The 18,664-nt window shown below is 33.3% G+C and overlaps 10 protein-coding genes and 4 pseudogenes across 14 annotated transcripts, besides 4 other annotated features; 10 read left to right on the forward strand and 4 right to left on the reverse strand.

Annotated features, from left to right (window-relative positions):
- Nucleotides 1-361: part of a mobile genetic element that runs on past the window's edge.
- Nucleotides 362-2,760: 2,399 nt separating this feature from the next.
- Nucleotides 2,761-4,056, reverse strand: TVAGG3_0442860 (mannosyl-oligosaccharide 1,2-alpha-mannosidase protein; the record flags this gene model as incomplete). Its single annotated transcript, XM_001308391.1, has 1 exon — nucleotides 2,761-4,056. The coding sequence occupies one exon, from the start codon at nucleotides 4,054-4,056 to the stop codon at nucleotides 2,761-2,763; it is 1,296 nt and encodes a 431-aa protein (XP_001308392.1).
- A 293-nt stretch (nucleotides 4,057-4,349) lies between these two features.
- Nucleotides 4,350-5,099, reverse strand: TVAGG3_0442870 (intracellular auxin transport; the record flags this gene model as incomplete). The annotated part of the gene is made up of 1 exon (XM_001308392.1): nucleotides 4,350-5,099. The coding sequence occupies one exon, from the start codon at nucleotides 5,097-5,099 to the stop codon at nucleotides 4,350-4,352; it is 750 nt and encodes a 249-aa protein (XP_001308393.1).
- Nucleotides 5,100-6,067: 968 nt separating this feature from the next.
- On the reverse strand, nucleotides 6,068-6,970 carry TVAGG3_0442880 (uncharacterized protein; the record flags this gene model as incomplete). Its single annotated transcript, XM_001308393.2, has 1 exon — nucleotides 6,068-6,970. One exon carries the CDS (start codon nucleotides 6,968-6,970, stop codon nucleotides 6,068-6,070), a length of 903 nt encoding a protein of 300 aa, XP_001308394.2.
- A 676-nt stretch (nucleotides 6,971-7,646) lies between these two features.
- On the forward strand, nucleotides 7,647-8,185 carry TVAGG3_0442890 (protein of unknown function, DUF4106 family; the record flags this gene model as incomplete). The annotated part of the gene is made up of 1 exon (XM_051234279.1): nucleotides 7,647-8,185. A coding segment is annotated over one exon (539 nt), but the record flags the coding sequence as incomplete, so codon positions are not given.
- Nucleotides 8,186-8,679: 494 nt separating this feature from the next.
- Nucleotides 8,680-8,853, forward strand: TVAGG3_0442900 (protein of unknown function, DUF4106 family; the record flags this gene model as incomplete). Its single annotated transcript, XM_051234280.1, has 1 exon — nucleotides 8,680-8,853. One exon carries the CDS (start codon nucleotides 8,680-8,682, stop codon nucleotides 8,851-8,853), a length of 174 nt encoding a protein of 57 aa, XP_051104010.1.
- Nucleotides 8,854-8,855: 2 nt separating this feature from the next.
- Nucleotides 8,856-9,617, forward strand: TVAGG3_0442910 (annotated as a pseudogene). The gene has a single exon. A coding segment is annotated over exon 1 (762 nt).
- Nucleotides 9,618-9,682: 65 nt separating this feature from the next.
- Nucleotides 9,683-18,664: part of a mobile genetic element that runs on past the window's edge.
- Nucleotides 9,884-10,741, forward strand: TVAGG3_0442930 (protein of unknown function, DUF4106 family; the record flags this gene model as incomplete). Its single annotated transcript, XM_051234281.1, has 1 exon — nucleotides 9,884-10,741. One exon carries the CDS (start codon nucleotides 9,884-9,886, stop codon nucleotides 10,739-10,741), a length of 858 nt encoding a protein of 285 aa, XP_051104011.1.
- TVAGG3_0442940 (protein of unknown function, DUF4106 family) lies at nucleotides 10,816-11,800 on the forward strand (the record flags this gene model as incomplete). Its single annotated transcript, XM_051234282.1, has 1 exon — nucleotides 10,816-11,800. A coding segment is annotated over one exon (985 nt), but the record flags the coding sequence as incomplete, so codon positions are not given.
- Nucleotides 11,940-13,240: a mobile genetic element.
- On the forward strand, nucleotides 12,036-13,160 carry TVAGG3_0442960 (annotated as a pseudogene). Its single transcript has one exon. A coding segment is annotated over exon 1 (1,125 nt).
- Nucleotides 13,277-13,687, forward strand: TVAGG3_0442970 (protein of unknown function, DUF4106 family; the record flags this gene model as incomplete). The annotated part of the gene is made up of 1 exon (XM_051234283.1): nucleotides 13,277-13,687. The coding sequence occupies one exon, from the start codon at nucleotides 13,277-13,279 to the stop codon at nucleotides 13,685-13,687; it is 411 nt and encodes a 136-aa protein (XP_051104013.1).
- Nucleotides 15,426-15,825, forward strand: TVAGG3_0442980 (annotated as a pseudogene). The gene has a single exon. A coding segment is annotated over exon 1 (400 nt).
- TVAGG3_0442990 (uncharacterized protein) lies at nucleotides 16,078-16,662 on the forward strand (the record flags this gene model as incomplete). Its single annotated transcript, XM_001295815.2, has 1 exon — nucleotides 16,078-16,662. One exon carries the CDS (start codon nucleotides 16,078-16,080, stop codon nucleotides 16,660-16,662), a length of 585 nt encoding a protein of 194 aa, XP_001295816.2.
- Nucleotides 16,699-17,117, forward strand: TVAGG3_0443000 (annotated as a pseudogene). Its single transcript has one exon. A coding segment is annotated over exon 1 (419 nt).
- Nucleotides 17,134-17,583, reverse strand: TVAGG3_0443010 (uncharacterized protein; the record flags this gene model as incomplete). Its single annotated transcript, XM_001292430.2, has 1 exon — nucleotides 17,134-17,583. One exon carries the CDS (start codon nucleotides 17,581-17,583, stop codon nucleotides 17,134-17,136), a length of 450 nt encoding a protein of 149 aa, XP_001292431.2.
- Nucleotides 18,396-18,630: a mobile genetic element.

Below are 18,664 nucleotides of genomic sequence, written 5' to 3' on the forward strand. Positions count from 1 at the left end.
TAGTTGTTATGGGTCTTACATCATGTAAAACGAATTTTCTTAAAGTAAATTTACTTTTTCTTCAATCATTCTTACATTTTTTTTAAAAATTTATCCAAAAAAAGATGTTTTAGAATGAAAAAAATAGAAAAATCTTCATTTATAGTCTTTCTTGAATGTATACGTTTTGATTTTTTTCTTTTTTAAAAAATTCAATTTCTAGAAAAATCGAGAAAAAATCATTTTCTTCTATTTTTTAGGACGCCATACCCATTGAAATCTCTTCTCAGGACGCCATAAACTATTCAATTATGGTGTAAACTTCTCAAAAATTGAATAGTTTACATCAGGACGCCTTAGGACGCCAACCCTTTACGCGCCCATTAAAAAGCATTACATTGGCTTTTTGTATGTGCTCTTCTGTAACTGGATTACCTAGTGCAGCAATTTGAGCTGCGTAGTTAAATATATTTACGGCTAAAATTTGATCTTGATCAAATTCTATTGTATGTGGTTCTATGATATTTTCGTTTAAAGGTTCTTCTCCATAATCTTTTTCTTCTTGATATGAATCTGATTCGCTGTCTGTTTTGTAAGATGAATACGTTTCTATTTCAAATTGCTCTATGGATAAAAATTCTGGGGTAAAATTATTACTTGCTGAATATATATCAGGACCGAGATTGCATACATATGTTATTGTACTCATTGATGATTTGATTTGCAAATAGAACTTTTTTTTTCAAATTTTTAATTTTTTTCTGAAAAAAAAAATTTTGCAAATTACCTCAGACTTTTCAGAGGATTGAGTTGCCACTCAATCCTCTGAAATAGTCTGTGGTAATTTTTAGTCTCTACACTATTTCAATATAAGCTCCATTTTTAAACAGTTTTTAAAAATCGAGCATTGAAAAGTGTGATGAGACTTCAGAATTTTTTTAGAATACTTGACGGATTTTCAATGAGCCGCCTCAAAAATTGAATTATATTCAATTTAAAAGAGGCTAAAAATTGAAAATTCTTCAAGTATTTCATCATATGTCGGAAATTGAATTTCATTCAATTTCCGACATATGATGGGAAAATATGTGGATAAAAAATGGAAAATCCGACACCAAAATTTTCGAAAATTAGGATTTTAATCAACTCTATTATGAGCCTATGTTTCTTTGTTATTTTGTAAACTTCAGAAAATTGAGTGTGCACCCAATTCAAAATTGTTGATTAAAATTTTTTTTAATCCCTTTTTTTTCGATTTTCTGCGATATCTGTTTGAAACAAATAGCTATTTATGCGGCACAATATGTGTAGAAATATGTGGATAATGTGAATGCATAGCAGAACATATGATTTATTAAGTTTTAATTAGAGATTTCGAAATCTTGATATATTAAAAAACACGTATTTCAGCCCTGCTTGGCATATGGATGAAATCTATACTGTTCATATACAAATATACTGCATCATTTTTGTCCTGAAATACATTTAAAGCTTGCCGATAAATCTATTTATATGTTAAATATGTTCCTGAGACCCAATATGACACGAGATAAAATTTGTTTTCATTACAAATTAGCGGATGCAATAATTAAGCGCAAAAATTCTGCCGGAATTAATATCAACAAATACGGATCTGCTGATATTTTTTTGGTACTCAATATATGATACTTGTTGATATATGTCTAGACCAGAAATTGAAATATGAACAGGAGAAAGACAAGTTCTGATCATAGGCAAACATTGGACATCAAATACTATGCTCTGTAAAAAAGTACGAAAACTGGAAAAAAAATTGAGAGAGGGTACGAAAAAAAAGTCTGCTTTTCGTATCGACTTCGGAAAATTTTTTTGAAAGCAACTTTCCAAATTTTCTTAACTTTACATAGATTCAAAATACTATAAAGCAATGGTTGTTTAAAATAAATTTTAAAATTTCAAATCATTTGAAATTCAAATGCTATCAAAAATTTTGTCGGAAATTCTGTCACAATAATCTTGACTAAATACCCATTACGTTCTATTAAATATATATCTGGCAACGATAAAAGAGTAGTGATTATAGATCCAAAAGAGAGAGGTAAAATTGCTGCACAATATAGATTCGAAAATGATTCTGAGGCTGAAATCATTTAGAAATATGTTCGTCAAAATCTCCCACAAATTATAGACGGAATAACAAAAAAATCCGTTGAAATTGAATCTTTGCTTGTAAATGAGCAAATAGTAAATAGCAATAGAATGGCAGATAACAAAGCAATGGAAGATGTAAACTCAACACAAAATAATTCAAATATGTTTGAAAAATTTGCCATAATTCCTCAAAATGATTCTATTAATTTGAGCCCATCACATAATGACCCAAGCGAGAACGTATTCTCAAATGAATTTTTCGAATTTTTTGATTGTTAAGTAAATATTGAATGTGATATACCATTCAAAATAAATGATTGTTTGTTTTCTCCTTTTTGCCAATTTGGGAACAATAACAGTTAAAGACTGTTTTGTTCATAGTAATCCATTATTTTAATCATAATTAATGCAAAGAGAATCAATAAATTTAACGTTACTATCAATCATCTGCCTGTACGGTCAAATTTTTAAATCTTAAATCTGAATAGTTTAAATAGAAATTTAAAAGTATCTTGACTGGAATTAAGGAAGGTATATATCTTAATTTCTTAATTCTATGTTGATATGCAAAGAAAATTTGTGTATTTGATCAAATTTCAAAAAATAATTATTTACAAAATAACAAAACTCTATAATATACAATACAATTAGTTAGAAATATTTAGACAAGTCAGCCAAATCGCTATATCTTTTCTCTAAATCATCCGCAGTATATCCTCTATATTCGATGAAAGGTCCCCATTTTTTCATGTCGATTTCTTTAATTATTTTGAAAGGAACTCCATGTTCATTGAAAATATAATCATCCAAACTGAAGAAGTCACTATCAGAGTGTATCAAATATATAAACATCAAAGCTTTGAGAGTAAATTCATCAGCTGTCATTGATTTAATTTTTTCAAAAGATTTCCAAGCAAGATCTCTATATTCTTGTGATGGTTCTAATCTATACAAAGCAAATAAAGAAATGAGAGCATTAAAATATGCTTCTGAATCACCATATCCTGGCTTATCCAGATTCTCAACAATTTGTTTCATAATATATCTACTCAAATTTCGATCTTCAATCATTTTTTCATTTATCTTAACTGTTCCCATTATTATAGTCCCGGCAACAAAATTATTTCGATACTGATCAACAAAAGAAGCAGGACTACGTGCTGGCCGCACATCATTCATGTATTTCAAATATAAATTCATGAAATGCTGGCCACTGTCTCCTATTAAATGATATCCTTTAACTAATTTATCCAAATAATCGTATTGTTGCTTCCATCCAAGTTCTTTTGAATATTCCCTCAATACTTTCTTGAATTTCCTCATTGTGTGCTGCATATACTTTGGATCATCTAATAAAATTGACAAATTAATGAATTCGCATGGGAAAACGGAATACTTTGGTTTAATCTTTGAATGATGGCATGGTTCTCCTTTAGGATTTCCATTATCATTATTAATTGTGAAAAAATGACATTCTGTAGTGAATGGCATGATGAAATCAGCATATTCTTTGGCTTTTAATAAGAATGACTTGTCGTCTGTTAATTGATATGCAGAAATCAAGTTACCTACAATGTCTGGAACGAAATCATCAACACTAACATGGCCGTCAGGAACAAAATTTTGTGAAAAGATGATGTTTTTGAATTGTTGAAGCTCTTCTTTGAGATCAAGAACGCAAAGTGATGATAATATATGTACAATTTTACGTCTCATTTTAGAATCATCTGTTTTATTGTATTCATTTAGAATATTATGGCTTGATTCCTTGTAAAAATCTTTAATTTGCTCTAATTTGGCTGGATAGCTTCTAATTTTCGTAAAATTTATAATAAATTTTGAAGGAAAGAACTGTTTTGCTGAGTTTTGACGTGGATCTGAATCTATAAGCTTGGTAGAGAAAAGATATCCTTGAAATTCTGAAACTTCGAAGTTTAATGAAGTCATTATTCTTTGTTTACATGGTAAAAGGGCAAAAAAGATAAATAAGTAGATATTATATGCCAATAAGAGGTCCTGAGTGATAGAATATCTGCATTTAAAACTCTGTAAAAACAGTCTGTAAAACTTGGAAAGCTTCAATTTCAAAAACATTTTAAAAATGATAAGAACACAGCTAATATTTAATATATACACTAACCAACAAAGTTGGACAAATGAAGAAAATGCTTTAAAAAGCACATTTCAACAAACAAAAATTAAATTTAGAATATATCGATCATTCTACAAATAATTTCAAGCTATCTAGTATAAAGAACCATAAATGGGACAAGCAAAATTGAAGTCCAAAAGATCATTGTCGAAGCAACACCTTCTCCAAGCTTATTACTGCATGTAATAGCATATGACGCAACAGCTGTTGGCTGAGCACATATAATTACGCATTGTCTTGATAGTCGATTTGATAATTTCAGAGCTTTGCACCAAAGTAATGCGAAAAATGGTCCAATCATGAATCTAGAAAACATACAGAATATAAACTGTAACCAATTGCAGGCGATTAATGAATGTTGTGCTAAAAAAATTCCAACACACAAAAGTGCATTTGCATAGACCATATCTCCTGCAATTTGCATTAATTTATCTAGAAAAGGAACATATGTTAGCCCTGTTGCTGAATAAGCAATACCACATAAAACACTAATAAGAATCGGACTTTTGAATATCGATATTACTAAATTAACAAGTATTTTGAATGAAAATTTTTCCGGAGGCATTCCTTCTTCTCTTAGTTTCTTATTATTTTCAATAATTTTGTAAATTCCGACTAATATGTAGAAAATTGGCGACGAAACAATATGGTTCGAAATTGTTGTCATTGACACCATCATATTTTCTTTGGCTGGCCATATGGAATTGAAAACTGGAATTCCAGATACGACATAATTGACATATGCGGCTGGAAATGATGTTGCTAAGTATGTGCCTATTCTACTCTTAAAAGGGTAAATCATAATTGGTGTTAATGCAATATAAATAGAAGCGGACATCAATCCTGCAATTAAACAAGGATAAAAATTCAATTCGCTAAACTTTTTTGAAGCAATTCTCTCAAACAATAAAGGGAAAAATCCAACCCAGAATACCATATCATTTAAAGCTAGAGAATCGCTGTTTTTTAGGATCTTTAATTTGGCAAGAGTGAATCCTGTGAATATGATTATCAACATTGCGACGCCTACTTGAATCACATTTCCATAATTTGTCATCTGAAATCTTCAATCAAAATTTTGTCAAATCAAACTTTTCAAAGTTTTCTCCAAAAAGGTTGCAATTTACAGCCACGTGAAATCATTGTTTGGAATAGAATACTGCAATGAAAAGAATACTATATGTAGATTTAACCCCCGTTTGAACAAGAGAATTTCAAAATTCATTAATATGATCAGACTAAGCTCTTTGCATAAATTGGATTGCAATTGACGAATGAAATGAAACAATAGATTCTTGAAGTCTATAAGCAAGATTTGATCAAAATCTAAAATAAAATTAGAATGAATATGGAATAAATCGTCAACATATAACAGAAAAGTGGATTTTGTATTAAATGTTAGAGAGTTAATTAAAATCGAAGATAATAATAATTGTGGAAATATGAAAAAAGCACTCAGATAGTATTATGATGCAATATTTAGATACCGATACAGTATCTAATGTATTGTTAAGGCGTGTCATATATCATTCATGTAGAATTAATGAAATGAAGTTATTCATCCATTTTTATGCTATAAACTTTTTCGCCTCCAAAAAATGTTATTACCATTGCAAAACTCGCTCATTCTCAGAAAATTGCGCAATGTTGCTGAATAGGTATTAGATTTTATTAACTACGTTCTCACATAACAATAAATATTAAAGAGTTATTCATGTGAAAAAAAGGTAGTGGGGCTTCCAGGCGCGTTGCGCCCTCTAGCCCCGAAGATGTTTAGTATAAATGAAGTTTTTATTCGGAAAAATGTTAGTTTTCTGGTGTGAATTCGGAGGACTCTTCTTGGATAGAGTCTTGTATTTCCTCCTCCTCTTCTTCCTCCTCCATTGCTTCTGGGAAGAAGCCTTCTTCTGGGTCGAAAACATTATATAATGTGTAATTGAATGACACATTATATCTTTCTTTGAGTTCGCTCCTGACAAAGAACTTAGTTCCAGGAATACAGAAGACTTCTGTGCGTTGGAAAAGCTGATGTCCTGGAACGAATTTGGCAATTAGAGACTTCTTTTTTCCGAATTGTTCAGGAGTTTTCATGACGACAGTAACAACATCTCCATCTGCGAGGTCTTGTTGTTGTTCGGAAAGGTAAAGAGCAATGATATGAATGGTTGCTGCGTTGAATTCGAGAAAGTCGAATTCAAATTGTGTTGTCGTATAACATTCAAACCATTTTGTACGGTTGTCTCCGAACTCGTTAACGTATTCATCTTCGTCATATCCGTAACTAAAGACTTGGAATTCGGCAATTCTCTTGTCGAATGACCGTTGGATGTAACGAGGAAGATTTTGACGAACTTGGTATAAAGTTCTCAACATTATAAGCTTAGTAAATGTTGGAAAATACTGAACTAAGACATCGCTAAGCTCAATTGGACTTGGAATTGTCTTAGTAAGTTCAATTGAACTAGTAATTGCTTTGTTCAGAACTTCACAGAACTGAGTATTGTATGTAGCGTCTGGTTGTGTGTTTTCTTCGGCGTCTTTGAGATATTTAGAGCAAATTTGTTGAAGAATTTCTCTTAATTCGCTGTTAGACTTTTTGGTGGTTATTCTAACCGCTGTGCCAGTTCTTGGATGTTGTGGGGCTTTGGCTTTGGTTAGCGGTTGAGAATTGTTAATGTTTGAATTGTGGTTAACAGCGTTGGCTTCCATTAGATAAAAATGAACTGACCAAAAAAGACAGATATTTAAATATTTGAGATAAACCGTTTTCGTCAACGGTAACCCCCTCTATTTTTTTATTTTATTTAATAGTTACCGTTGGAAAAACGGTTTATCTCAAATATTGAATGAACTATAAACATTTTTTGTTTTCTATATATACTTTTTTGTCCAACGGTAAAACTTTTTACACAACGGTTTTTGAGAGTCGTCGCCGTTGACTTTTTTGTAGAGCACTCAAAATAGTATAACTTTGTCCGGACAAGTAAGGGTCTATCGTCGCTACAGGAAAAGTTACAGGCGTTCCAAGGAAGTATACTTTGAGAAGCCTTTTTCCCCTTATAGAATGAGATAGGACGGTTATTTTACAAAACTGACAACACTTTGACCGAGTAGTTTTTTGTGCTGAACAAAAAGTGTCATATAAACATCTGTCAAAAACCGCTTTTTAACTTCACTTAAAATGCCACGTAAGCTATGTAAGAATATACGTAAGAGGAAGGGAGCATTGAAACATCCAATAGTAAAACTGACACCACAACAACAGTTGCAACAACAAATGATGAATGACCCCGCTATGTTGCAACAAATGTCAAGCAACCCTATGCTTTTAAACCGAGTTATTGGTGCACAGAGTGGAGGTTTAAGAGCGGCACTTTTAGCAAAAATGGCAGGCTATGGTGGAGCTGCAGACGGAACAGCTTATAACCCTCAAAGTCAAATGAATTTGAGTTCACTCAAAAATCAAATAACAGATGTCAAAAAGTCAAACATAGACATACAGAAACAAATAAGTGAAAACGAAAAGAAACTAGAATATGACAGACACACAAAGAAACTCAATAAGTTAAACGTAGAGAAAAAGAAGAAAGAAGAACAACTGAAAGAACTAAGTACAGAGGAATATGCGAAAAAAGTGTCAGAAAAAGCAGCAGAAGTAGCAAAAATGGAACAAGATGTTATAAATTTGAAAAACCATACTACTCAATATAAAGTACTGAAAGATGAAGAGATAAAACAAAAAGCCATGAAGACATATATGGATAGCGATGAGTATAAAAAAGAAGTTGAAGCAAATGTAAAGGCAGAAAAACTTTTACAGTTGCAAAACCAAACCGTACAGTATGAAAACTTAGCACAAGAAAGTAAAAATAACGACGCAGCCATGCAAAAGGCAATGAAAAGCGCAGAATATATAAAAGCTAATAATGACTGGTTAGATGCCCAAGCCAACGCTAAAGCAGCCCAACTTATAGGGTCAATAAGGACAAAAATACAAGCGGATGAAGACAGTTCAAATGAAGCTTTAATGAATGCTGACTTTAAGAATGCCTTCGAAGCTCTTCATAGTAAGGTGAAACTAGTGAACGACTTCTCATCTGGAAAGAAACTGAAGTCTGAAGGTTTCGACAAAGAGTTAAGAGAAGTAGCACAAAATATGACGAAAATAACAGATGCAGCAACGAGACAGGCAGTTCAAAGTGCCTATGACGCCGTTAGAGCAGCTGTTGTGGAAAGTCAAGAAAAAGAGTTACAACAGACCAAAACAGACCTAGTAAATGCTTTCTTAAGAACGAAAAGTCAGGTAGGACATTATGCTGCAGATGGAACATATGTGCCAGCTGGTGGAACTTACATACCACCAAACCCTCCAAGAGAAGCACCTGCACCAGGACTACCTAAAACATTTACATCGTCACATGGACACAGACACAGGCATGCACCAAAACCAACACAACAACCAACAGTTCAAAATCCAGCACAACAACAACAACAACCAACACAACAACCAACAGTTCAAAATCCAGCACAACAACAACAAACAGAGCAAAGACATAAAAGAAGTAGAGAAAAAGGAAACCAAGAATTCTTAAAAATGCTTAAGGAAGATTATGGTTACCCAGATACTCTTGACTTTAGTGACAGATATAAAGAAGCTATTAGAAAGTTCAAGGAAGGAAATACTGACCCGAACATATTTAGCTTTATGGTTCAGCATAAAATCGGATATAATCTCAAACCTGGAAAATACAAGCTCGCTAAGGGATATGATTTAATAGCATATCATCCAAATGACATGGATGAATTTACTCCGAGATATTTGATGTCAGAGCTAAATGATAATTCAACTCTCTTCATGAAACGCGTAAAAAATAGAGACGGAACGAAAGAAGAAAGGTTTATGAGTCCGGATGACTTAGATAGGGAACTTGTTAAAAACGGTCTCGGAATATATGAAATGCCACCAGATGAGGTACAAGAAACTCAACAGGAAGAAGTTCAGATACAACCAGACATGGAAGAAATAGTTCAGCAACAACAGCTAGAAGAGCCTGAAGGAAACGAACAAGTCCATCCTTTGGAAACTAACTTCACAGAACTAGATGAAGATTTGGAACAGCCGAAAAATCTTGACCCTCAACAAGAGTATGAGGAGAATATGGAATCTTCCAAGAGTCTAAGAAAAATTCGGCTGACATAGTAGAAGGATATCGAAAAATGTTCACCGACATACAAAAGACTCCAACATCAGATGAAAATATTCAGCATAGAATGGAAGTACTGAAAGAAAATGTACGCAAATACAATAATCCTTTTTACTTACGACCATATAACGTTCAATCTTTGGCTGAACTCGGTGAAAATAAAAGGTTAAATTTCAACAAAACATATAGAAATGAAACATTGTTTAAAGTTCATTCAGAACCTAACCAATATGGAAACAAACCTACTTTTGTTTCTGCAGACTATGGAACTACAATGAGATGGGGTCATAAAGCTAATCCGGATAGGTGGTTCATAAACTTACAACCTCAATTCCAAGAAGTTGTAGACGCAATGGAAGTGAATGGTGAACCAGATATAACGGGTATTTTCAGCGCGGCTTTAATGCCATTGAAAGATATGAAAGATGCAGATATTTTGGACCAGTATGAAATGAACATGGCTGAGGGAAATATAACACCTGACGTTCTAGAACATTTATCTCAAAGAACTACACAGAACCATAGAGATGGTATATTTGGTGAAGAGTTTAGAAAGAGAGTTAGGGAGAGAGAAGGAAGAGAACCTATTGTACATGACCTTGCAAACGAAAGTTTGCAAAATGTCATAAAAACTTACTTTGCAGACAATGAAATGAGAAGGGATGAATATTTAAGAAAACTCAAATGGACAGTACCAAATGAAATGTTAGTATTGAAAAACATGTTCCATGACAAAATAAAACCAACTACAGAAATATATGACGCAAGACTGAAACGTTGGGTAAAAGCTTTCCCATTCACAAAAGATATTATTGGTTACATGGAAAGAAAACCAGAATGGCTACAAAAACATATATTTGGAAACGAGCTTATTCCATATGGACAAGCTCTGTTTGAAGAGCTTGAACCGGAAACTCAGGAAAGAGTCATGCAAACAATAAGCGAAGACTCAAATACAAACTATAACAAAATCTTTCTAGGATATAGGTTACCTGAGATGGGCGACCAGAGCCCAAAGGCAAAAAGGACATGGGAAATTTACAACATACTAGGTGAACATGAGGCAAAGATGCAACAACTTGAAGCAGAGGGCAAGTTACCAAAAGCGACACCAAAGAAGAAGAGAAGAGTAGAACAAAGTGAAAGTAGTGAAGAAGTAACTTCATCTAGTGAAAGTAGTGGCAATGAAGGAAAAAGAAGAGTTAAAGATTCAGTTAAAAACTCAGTCAGGAAGAAAGTAAAGCTTGGTCCGAGTGGGTTCTATTATGACATATAAATCCAACTATTCTATATTTTTACCCATATGAAATGTACGCCGCTCAGAATATAACGCCAACAGTTTTGGATGCCATGAACGGAAATGTTTCCGAATGGTATAACAAATGCGACAATGCCATTAGAAGGTCAGAAATAGTTCCTGGAACTTACGAATATACAACTGCTGTTTCTTATGGAAACGTAGGTGAGTTTGGAGAAGGTTCTTCAACAACAGTAGATATTGCTTGCGACAGGTTTCATATTATTTCTATTGACAACTCATTCTTATACGTGGAACAAGACATTGAAATAAAACCTTCTGCCAAGTTGTCTGACAAGAAAGGTTGCAATGGAATTTTCTATGTCGGATACCAATATGCTCCAGAAGTTTTCATGGGATATAAGATATATTCTAACTCTGACTTAGTTCAAACAGTAACATGGGCAAACTATGAATGGTTCGCTTTGAGAAACTCAGTACAACCACAAGCTAGAGAACAAACAGACCAGTATGCAACTATTGAGAAAATAAGAAGACTTGACCCTAACGTTCCAGGAGTTTATGTTAACCTTTCTGGACAAACTGCAGCAGCAGTAACCAAAGTAAAATTGAAACTTAGAGTTCCTTTGTCATCTTTCCTCATCTTCAGGTTTTTAAGATACTTGCCAAACTGGGCAGGAAAAATTTCTATCGAACTTACTCCAAGCAAAAATAACTTAGTCATTGCACCAGCACAAGACCCATTCACTATTACAGACGTAAAGGGAACAAATCAAACGTCATTCGCCGAATTTTGCAAAGACAAAGTTGACTTAGACTTTGGTTTCTCAAACTTCAACAATGAAGTAAACTATTATTTCAATGCTGCTGGAACTGCTTGGGACCCAGTTAAGTTCACATGCGAACAGTTTGAATGCAAGAGAATAGAAAGCAGACTTGCCGTTTATATGTTGGACCCAGATATTTCAAATGCTTTAGCTGCCAAATATATTGCAGTTCCACTTATGTTCCCTATACACCAAATATCTGTCAAAGACTTTGCAGGTGAAGTTGGAAACCAAAATCCAGGAGCCGCAGGTGCAAGAACAGATATTGCTTTAACAACTGCAATGAAACATGCAGATACTATGTTTGTACTGTTCAGACGAACTATAAATGACTATTCTTGTTTCTACAACCCTGGTATTAAATATCATATAAACATAGATGGCAAATATAGGGTGTCCAAAGGTGCGTTTAGCACAGCGCTCTATATGAGACTATTAAAGGAGATATATGCTGATTATAAATATATAATAAAAAATATGAATATATGTATATGATGAGTAAGTTGTATTTTGGCGCCATGCCGGGATATAAAATGAATTTTGAGACAAGAGGCGGTTTCGCGGGAAATTTTGGCGGTTTTTTTTCATTTTTTTAATGAATCATAAAGAAAACATCCTCGCTCTTGCAAAAAAATGCAAAGACTGTAAAAAATCTACGAGACATTGGTAAAATGCTTCGGTATGGATGCTCCTAGCTATTCCACTGTAACGTATCATGTTAGGATGTATCACTTCATGAACAAAAAGGCGCCATCATAAAAATTGACAAAAAATCGCCGGATCAAAGAAAAATCAAAGCAATTCTTCAAGCGCTAGATGAAGACCCAAGAGCATCACTCAGAAGGATAGAAGAGATGACAAAGATACACGTACAACAGTCAGTTATTATCTGCACAATTATTTGAACTACAAACTAGCGTATACACGTTGGGTTCCGCACAACCTTCATTCAGTTCAAAAAAAAATCTAGAGTCCAATCTTCGAAAGAGCTCCTCTCTATATTGGCTGCGTATCAATCCAAGAAGTTTCGCTTTTTAGTAACAGGGGACGAGTCTTGGTTTCAATATGCAACAGAAGCCAAAATCATGTGGATCCCGAAGGATGAAAATCCGCAAACATTCCCGAAGAAAAAAATTGACACACCAATGATGATGTTGTCGGTTTTTTGGGGCGTGAATAGCATCATCGCAATTGATATTCTTCAAAAACCTAATACGATGAATGCTCAGTATCTAATTGACAATGTTCTTACTCAAATTATCAATTCTGATGAGTTTGAGAAATCCAAACAACAAAAACAAAAGTTTGCAATTCATTTTGATAATTCAAGAGTTCACAAAAGTCATAAGGTAATGAATTACTTGGTGGAAAACAATGTCAAAGTTGTTCCAAACCCAATTTATTCACCTGATATTGCACCCTCTGACTTTTATTTATTCGGCACGCTAAAAAAGAGAGCTGAAGGACGCGAATTCGCGAGTCCAGATGATCTTGAAAATTTTGTAAGAGAGCAATTTGAGCAATTTTCTCATGATGATTTAAAGCGTGTCTTTGAAGCCTGGATCGATCGCTGCGAACGCGTGATTGAATCCAATGGTGATTATATTTAAATAAACTTTATATATATGTAACTTGTTTATTTCTATTCGCAGTATTCAGGTTTGTGCTAAACACACCTTTGGACACCCTATATTATCCAAGAGAAGAATATTCTACAGTTGAGGATATGAGGTCATACAACTTGACATTAGATGCTATGAACTTTAACAACAACTTCACAACAACCATTAACCCTGAAATGCAAAGTTCTATTATGCCATATGTGAAAGTATGGACTCATACAGGAGGTCAAAAAACTCAATATACAAATGGAGACCGTTCAAACTTTTGGCTTGGCATTCCATTTGCTGACTCAGAAGACTTTATGGGTGGTATTTCAACTGTTGGTACAGTTCAAATACAATATACTGGTGACAGAGACGGTCCAGATGAATTGAGAGCAAAGAAGTTTACAAAACCAATAGCACTTTTCACGGAAGATGCTCTTTTGAAGATTCGTTCGATGAAACCTGCTGGGGCTCCTCAGATTGGCATAACGACAGCTTCCATCGAGCAGATTTTGGCAGCAGGTCAGTAAGTTGTTCTTGAACTGACTTCTCTCCGTCAAATATTGACAGTACGCCAGTTTTGACATAATATTGTATTATAACTTTCCTTTAGTAATATCTGTAAGTTTTGAAGTTATATTTTTGTCTGCTTCAAGAACTTTCACCATTTCAGTTATACCAACTTTCTTTGCTTTATGAAAATATTTAGGTTCAGCAAAGACTGCTATTCTATAACATTTTCCATTGTTTGTGTAAAGAACTATTCTGTCAATGTATTTGTATTGTTTGTGAGTATAAACTTTGTTCTGCTTCAATTCAATAAGATATCCGAATACGTCCATCTTTTTATTCTAAGTAAAATGTCATTTCCGAAAAATAGAAGCGTAAGTGTTTCAAAAGGTTTAATGGCGGTGGCAGATGTGAAGTTAAATTCACCAACTCAAACAAACAGTCAAAGTGTTGTTGTCAATGTCAAAGACAGAGATGTTGAAGTGGGGAAACCATACGAAGACGAAGATGGTATAAACAATTGTTCCTGTAAAAGAACCAACATATCCTGAAGTTAACAGAGACTTAAGTTCTGTTGCAGATATTCGAAACGACTACCAACAACTGAAAGACAAACTTCAAACTCAGGAGAAGATTTGTCAAGCTTTAAGTATAATGTTAAACTTGGTCGAACACAACCCTGTAAAAGTGAACTCATATGTCATTGCACCTCATGAAGTTTTGAAAGAACTATTGAAACTTTTGACAGAGGCAGACGATATAAACATCAAAAAATAGAATCCGACATTGGTTGCTGTGGTGTTTCATATAATGTCATTGACAAGATATACGTTATGAAAGGAGGTGAAACGTTAACTTAAATATAGTTTCCAGACGTTATAAAATATTTGACGACCACAACATTTCATTAAAATTTATTTGCTAAGTAAATGGCAGAAGACATAATGGTTTATACTATTACGACTAAAACCCCGAGTCATATAATTCTATAACAACAAACTTACAAAGTCCTCAAGGACGATATTGTAAACTAACCTTAAACACAATGACGACTAAAGCCTGTTTTTGCTCTTTTGACACCAGAAGACTTTATTGTTGTGAATGGTAAAAAATACTCCTTTGAAGATACTTACTCAGATATACCACCAACAGGTTTTTGTTGACTTATTTAATACTTTAAGTACGGTGTAACATGTGCTGCAACTAAAGCAGGTTTCATTATGTTTGGATGTCCGACTGAGTTTACTATTAATGATATGAGCTATAATACAAAACTTATATCTGGTTTTTACTACCAACAGTTTCCTATAACAGGAAAAAGGTGTCATACAAGGAATGTCTATTCCATTGACATTAAGCACACCAATCTTATATATTGTTTCAAACTTAGGTTCAAAGTGTTATTCGAATGTCGACAGAAACTATTATGACCAAAAGATACTTATGCGTATAAACAATACTTTTCTCTGCTGGTTTGCTATTGTTCATTCGAATGCAGAATTTTCAACCTTAGTGAACTCAAACACTTTGGCAAGTATAACGTTGACATTAGTTGACGCAAACTTTGTTCCTGTAAAACTTTTATGTCCTATGTATTTGTCAATGACGGCAGAAAGTTTCGAATTGGAAGATGCAACTGGTGAAAGTATTGTATTACAAGAACAACTTCAACAACAAATAGCTCAAGAACAACAAATGCAACAAATGGAACAACAAAGTCAAGAATAAAAAAATAATATTTTTTTTATTTTTATAAAAATGTACAGAATAGATGTTTCAGATTTTTATGACTTCCAAGCATTCAGAAAATATGTGTCCATTTAGAGACTATAACAAAGCAGTCGAGAATTTGAAACGTTTAGTCATTTATGTTGACTCTGCCCCAGAATGTTATGTCATGAAAGAATGGGATGTTGTCTTTAACAAACCAAGAGCAACAATAGTGTCTGAACAAGAATGTAGACAGAAACTTAAGAAAATAAAAGTTGTACAAGTTGGAATGAAGATGTTAGATGCTTGGGATATCTTATTGTCAAAGTTAGAAGATTTTTCAGTTCGAGGTATAAAGTTCTATACACCTTCTCCAAACTTCTATTCTATCTTCACTGGATATAAATACGAACAAGTAGAATGGAAACACAGTATTAAAGAAGCTTAGTTAGACCATGTCAAAGAAATTATATGCAATGGAAACGAAAGAGTCTATGAGTATATCTTATGTTGGTTTGCAAACATCTTACAACATCCAAGTGCTAAAAATGAAACTGCTCTCATTATAATTGGAAAACAAGGAACAGGTAAGAACACATTCTTTACAGATATCTTATGCAAACTGTTAGAAGGTTATTCGAACCCTAATATGACAAACTTAGAAAACATCTGCGGTAAATTTAACTCTTCAATAGAGAATATGAAACTTATAGTTTGCAATGAATTTCAAAGTATAGATACAACAAAAGTTTTGAACTCAGATGCTTTGAAGAGTCTTATAACAGATAAAGTTGGAGTTGTTGAAAGAAAGTATAAAGACTCAAGAGTTTGTGAGAATGTTGCAAACTTCATTATGGTTTCAAACAATGCTGTTCCGATGAAGTTAGAAAGTTCTGACAGAAGATATGTAGTTGTCAGAAAGTCAGATTCTCATATGCAAGATACAGAATATTTTGACGCTTTGTCAGAATATTTGACACCTGAGTTTTACAACCATTTGTTTTCATACTTTATGACATTAGATATTTCAAAGTTCAATCCAAGACAAATTCCACATACCGAAGAGAGACAAACATTGTTAGAAGCAAACAAGAGTGTATATGAACTGTTCGTAGATGAAACTGACTTTGTGTCATTAGATGAAAGGTCTTTATATGATGAATATAAACAATATTGTCAAGAATATGGTTATATGGCAGCTTCTAAACGTACATTCTTGGCAAATGTCAAAAGTCTTTTAGATGTTCAGAATGGTGTATATACAAAGAAAATTTTTTCTGAGTAAATTTTAAAAAAAATATTTTTTTATCCGATAGAAAAGATGACGAAATATATTTCAGTAAACAAGTACATGTCAGGACTTAAAGAAGAACTAGACCCATTCACATATTTGAATGTTTACTTCTACCATTTTGAAAAGTCTTCATTCAGCAAAGTTTGGAACATCGAACCAGTTAAGTTTGCTATTGTGACTAAAATGGTGCGAAATTTGAAGACTTAGACATAGAAGGTTTGTTAACAGTCAAAGAAAGTTTTGACAGAAGGTTCTCAAACCTTAAAGAAGGCAAAGCATACAAACTTGTTATACCTTATGAACCAAAGAAGACAGACGACTATGAATATTATGAGTCTAAAGTTGTAGAAGTTCAAGGTAAATTGGGTAAAAAGCTATTAGAGTCTAAGCCAGTGTTTACTCCTAAAGAGGAAGAGAACATTGACATCGACCCAGAAATGTTCTAAAAATAAAATTTTATTTTTACATGTCAAATTTCTTTTTCTCTGGAACTGGTTCAGGTTCTTTCTTCTCTTCTACTTTTTTCTCTTTCTTTTCTTTCTTCTTCTTCTCTGGTGGAGATATGTCAAATTTCTCAGAACCATATCTATGTAAAAGTTCTTTGTCCTTTAATAGCTCATCTATTCTGTTTTCTATTTCATCTTCAAGAACACCGCATGTGTCTTCTTTGCATTCTAAGAACTTTTGTTGGACTTCATCTTTCCAATCGGCGTCATCTCTGTCAACAAGTCTGTCATTGACAAATTTTAAGACTGCTCTTTGTAATGTTTTATGGTTCTTGTCATATTCCCAGAAACAGAACTTTAGAACAAATTCACCTTTCTTGTTTACACTATGTAAGATTTTATGGTCGACAGATGTTTTGCTGTCAAAAAGCTTGTCTCGAATATAGATAGCGAAATCGCTAGACATTTTCTAAAAGATAAAAATTTTAATTTTTCTAAAAATATGTTAGAAAAAAAGTTTGCTGACATTGACAAGAAATTTGAGAATGTTTTAAACAAGAACAAGAGGAAGTTAGAAAATGCTCAGATAAAGCCTATACATGACAAGTTCTTATTTGCTCAGAATGGTATAACAGGTCTAATTGCACCACCTGGGTCTGGTAAGACTTTCACTTATCTTAAAATGGCTGCACAACAACAAGAACTAGATGAGAAGAACCCATTCTATGAGTTAGTAGTCATTTGTAGTACTTCTGGTCAATTTGACCAAACCGTCAATTTGTTCAAAGATATTATAAAGAAGTCTAAGTTAGTATGTATAAAGGATACTGAGTTGTTAGATTGGATAAAGAAGTACCAAAGAAGAGTTTTGAAGTATAATGCTATAAATGAGTATATAAATTCTAAGTTTAAAGAACCTAATGAGGAAATGCAGAGAATATTAGACAAACACCACTTCAGAAACAAACAGAAAGAGATAGAATACATTTCGAAGAAATTGCAATCTTACGATTGGAAGACTTACCCTCATAGATGTCTTCTTATCTTAGATGATTTCGCCTCTCATCCTTTGCTTAAGAATAGAGAACAAGATATGTGTCGAATTCTTAAGAAGCTCAGACACTTTAACATCTCAGTTGTCATTTGTGTACAGACAGCAAAGAGTTTAAGTAAGGATGTTAAAAGAATACTTACTGACATAATACTTTTCCCCGGATTGTCCGAAGACGATTTCATGGAACTTATGAAAGAGTCCATGGCAGGTAAGTTTGACAGACATGAACTATGGGAGAAGTACAAAGTCATACAAGACCCTCATACTTCTTTCAGAATTCATATCTACGCAAACAAAGTTCAAATTGTAAAAAGTCAATCTTGAAAAATCTAAGTGTTTAGTCTTAGTAAGATGGTAGCTTCTTAAAGCAAATACCATTGCTGAGTTTTATATACGTGATGAGAAGTACAATGAATTCAATTACGAGTACAATTGCAATGACAACTAAGGCAACTATTTTTGTCTTTTGCCAGCAAGAGTACTTCTTCTCTTC

The sequence above is a fragment of the Trichomonas vaginalis genome, chromosome V (genome assembly GCF_026262505.1).
Source record: "Trichomonas vaginalis G3 chromosome V, whole genome shotgun sequence".
Lineage (NCBI taxonomy): Eukaryota > Parabasalia > Trichomonadida > Trichomonadidae > Trichomonas > Trichomonas vaginalis.